At 76.2% G+C, this 2,631-nt stretch overlaps 1 protein-coding gene across 1 annotated transcript; it reads left to right on the forward strand.

Annotated features, from left to right (window-relative positions):
- Positions 1-1,165: 1,165 nt before the first annotated feature.
- LOC136006239 (uncharacterized) lies at positions 1,166-2,176 on the forward strand (the record flags this gene model as incomplete). The annotated part of the gene is made up of 1 exon (XM_065664290.1): positions 1,166-2,176. A coding segment is annotated over exon 1 (999 nt), but the record flags the coding sequence as incomplete, so codon positions are not given.
- Positions 2,177-2,631: the final 455 nt, after the last annotated feature.

The following is a 2,631-nucleotide window of genomic DNA, read 5'->3' on the forward strand; positions in this document are numbered from 1 at the left end:
TGCTCCCATTGCGGTCCCCAGATCCCACCAGTTATAGGGCTCGGATCCCCCCGTTGTGGGGCTGGGATCTGTCCGGTTATGGGGCTGTTGCAGGGCCTGATGCTGGTGCTGTGGACGGGGCACCCCCAGGACCCTCAGGGACCACGGGCCTCCTGAGCACCCCAAGGACCCCAGGGTCCCTGAGCACCCCAAGTGCCTCGGGAAGCCCTGGGCCCCTCGGGGACCCCGAGCACCCTGATCAGAATGAGCCCCCCTGAGCCCCCCAAGGACCACAGGGACCCATGGGCAGCCCCGAGCTTCTTGAGCACCCCAGGGCCCCCCCGAGCACCCCAGGGCCCCCCCGAGCACCCCAGGGCCCCCCCGAGCACCCCAGGGCGCAGGCGCCCGGCGGTGCCCTCGAGAGCCCGGAGCAGACTCCTCGCGGCGCCCCAGACACCCCGGTCCCGCCGAGCCGGTCCGGGCCCCGCTGGGTGCCGGGGGGGGGGCAGCGGCTGCCTCGGCCCCACCTGCGAGCCCCGAGGGGACGGGCGGGGGGGGGGGGGGGGGACCCGAGGGGAGGGGCGGGGGGGGGGAGCAGCCGGGCACCGGCGGAGCAAATATTGACGTTGGCGGCGGCCGGAGCCCGGCCCCCCCCGGCCCCGCCCGTGCCCCCCCCGCGGCCGGGGATGCTTCGGCCCCGGCTCCCGCCGCAGGAGCCGCGGGGGGGTGGGGGGGGGTGGGGATGGGGGTGGGGGGAGGGGGTGACCCCCGGCGGGGGGAGGGGCGCTAAGTGTGGGCTGGGCCCCCCCCCCCCCCCCCCGTTCTCCCCCCGGCAAAACCCGGCCCCGGGGTGGAGCCGCCGCCGGCTGCGGTGAGAGCGACCGCGACGGGACGGGACGGGCCGGGCCGAGCCGAGCCGAGCCGTGCCGAGCCGAGCCGAGCCGAGCCGAGCCGGGCCGGGCCGAGCTGAGCCGGGCCGAGCCGAGCCGAGCCGAGCCGAGCCGGGCCGGGCCGAGCCGAGCCGGGCCGAGCCGGGCCGAGCCGAGCCGGGCCGGGCCCAGCCGAGCCGAGTCGGGCCGGGCCGAGCCGAGCCGGGCCGAGCCGAGCCCCATCGCACGGGGCCGTGCGGGACCGCTCCGGGCCGTGAGCGCTGCGGGTGCTCCCCCGAGGCCGGGTGCTGCGCGCCGCGGTGCGCGCCATGGTGGCGGGGATGCTGATGCCGCTGGAGCGGCTCCGCTCCATCCTGGAGCTGCTGTTCCGCGACGGGGTCCTGGTGGCCGAGAAGGACCCGCGGCCGCGGCGGCAGCACCCGCAGCTGCCCGGGGTGCCCAACGTGGCCGTGGTGCGCGCCATGGGCTCGCTGCGCGCCCGCGGGCTCGTCCGCGAGACCTTCGCCTGGAGGCACTTCTACTGGTACCTGACGGACGCGGGCGTCGCGCACCTGCGGCGCGTCCTGCACCTCCCGCCCGGCACCGTCCCGCGACCGCTGCAGCGCGGCCGCCGCTGCGCCGCTGACACCGGGAACACCGGGACCGGCACCGGTAACAGCGCCGGTAACACCGGTAACACCGGTAACACCGGTAACACCGGCACCGCCCGCCGCGCGCCCACCGGCACCAAGGCCCGCGCCGCCCGCCCCGCGTCCACCGGCAGCGACACCGGCGCCGGGACTGGGACCGGTGGCCCCCGTGCTGCCAGCACCGCCGGCCGCAAGCCCGATGCCAGCGGCACCAGTGCCGGTACTGGGACCGGTAAGGCCCGTGCCGCCGACACCGCTCGCCACGTGCCTGACACCAGCAACGCCGGTGACACCGATGCAGATGCCGGTAGAGCCCGCGCTGGTAACGCCACCCGCCATGTGCCTGACACCGGTGCCAGCAGTGCCGGTACTGGTACCCGTGCCGCCAGCACCACAAGGCATGCACCCGACACCAGTGCCACCAGTGCCACCAGTGCCACCAGTGCCACCAGTGCCAGTGCTGGTCCCGCCGGTGAGGACCGGCTCTACCGCAGGAAGGAAGAGCCCGAACAGCGCGTGGAGCCTGTCACCGTCCCCTCGGGCCCCCCCCAGCCCACCCCGGCTCCAGGTATCACCAGCCCACGGCAGGGGACCCCCACCCTGGGGTGCTGCCCCCAGTCATGGGGAGGGGGTTGCAGCTCGGTGGGGGTGGGGGTTGCCTGTGTGTCCCTCCTGCTTGTGGGGCCTCCCAGCACTTGGGGGTCTCTGGGACCCCCCCCCCCCTCCAGCCCCGGGGGTGACTTTTGGGGGGTTCGGGGACCCCCACGTCAATGGAGTCCCCACGGCCATGTGGGGCAGGGGGAGGCCGGGTGCTGCCTGTGCCCCTGCCCATGACCTGGCATGGGGGGGGGGGCGGTGCTGGAGTGGCCCCACCAGGGCTGGGGGTGCTGGGGGGCAGGTGCTCACTGCCCCTGCTCCCAGTGGAGGGTTGGGAGCTGCACTGGGGGGGGGGCGTGCTGGGGTGAGGCTGTGCCTCGGCACGCTGCACTGTTGGGGTGCTGCACTTACGGGGGGGTCTGTGCCTTGGGGGCCTGTGTCGTCGGTGGCTGCGCTGTTGGGGTGCTGCACCCCGGGTGCTGTACCAGGGGCTATGGCGCTGGGGCCATGCAGTGGGGGTGCACTGGGGGGGGCTG

The sequence above is a fragment of the Lathamus discolor genome, unplaced genomic scaffold (genome assembly GCF_037157495.1).
Source record: "Lathamus discolor isolate bLatDis1 unplaced genomic scaffold, bLatDis1.hap1 Scaffold_1045, whole genome shotgun sequence".
In the NCBI taxonomy this organism is placed as follows: domain Eukaryota; kingdom Metazoa; phylum Chordata; class Aves; order Psittaciformes; family Psittacidae; genus Lathamus; species Lathamus discolor.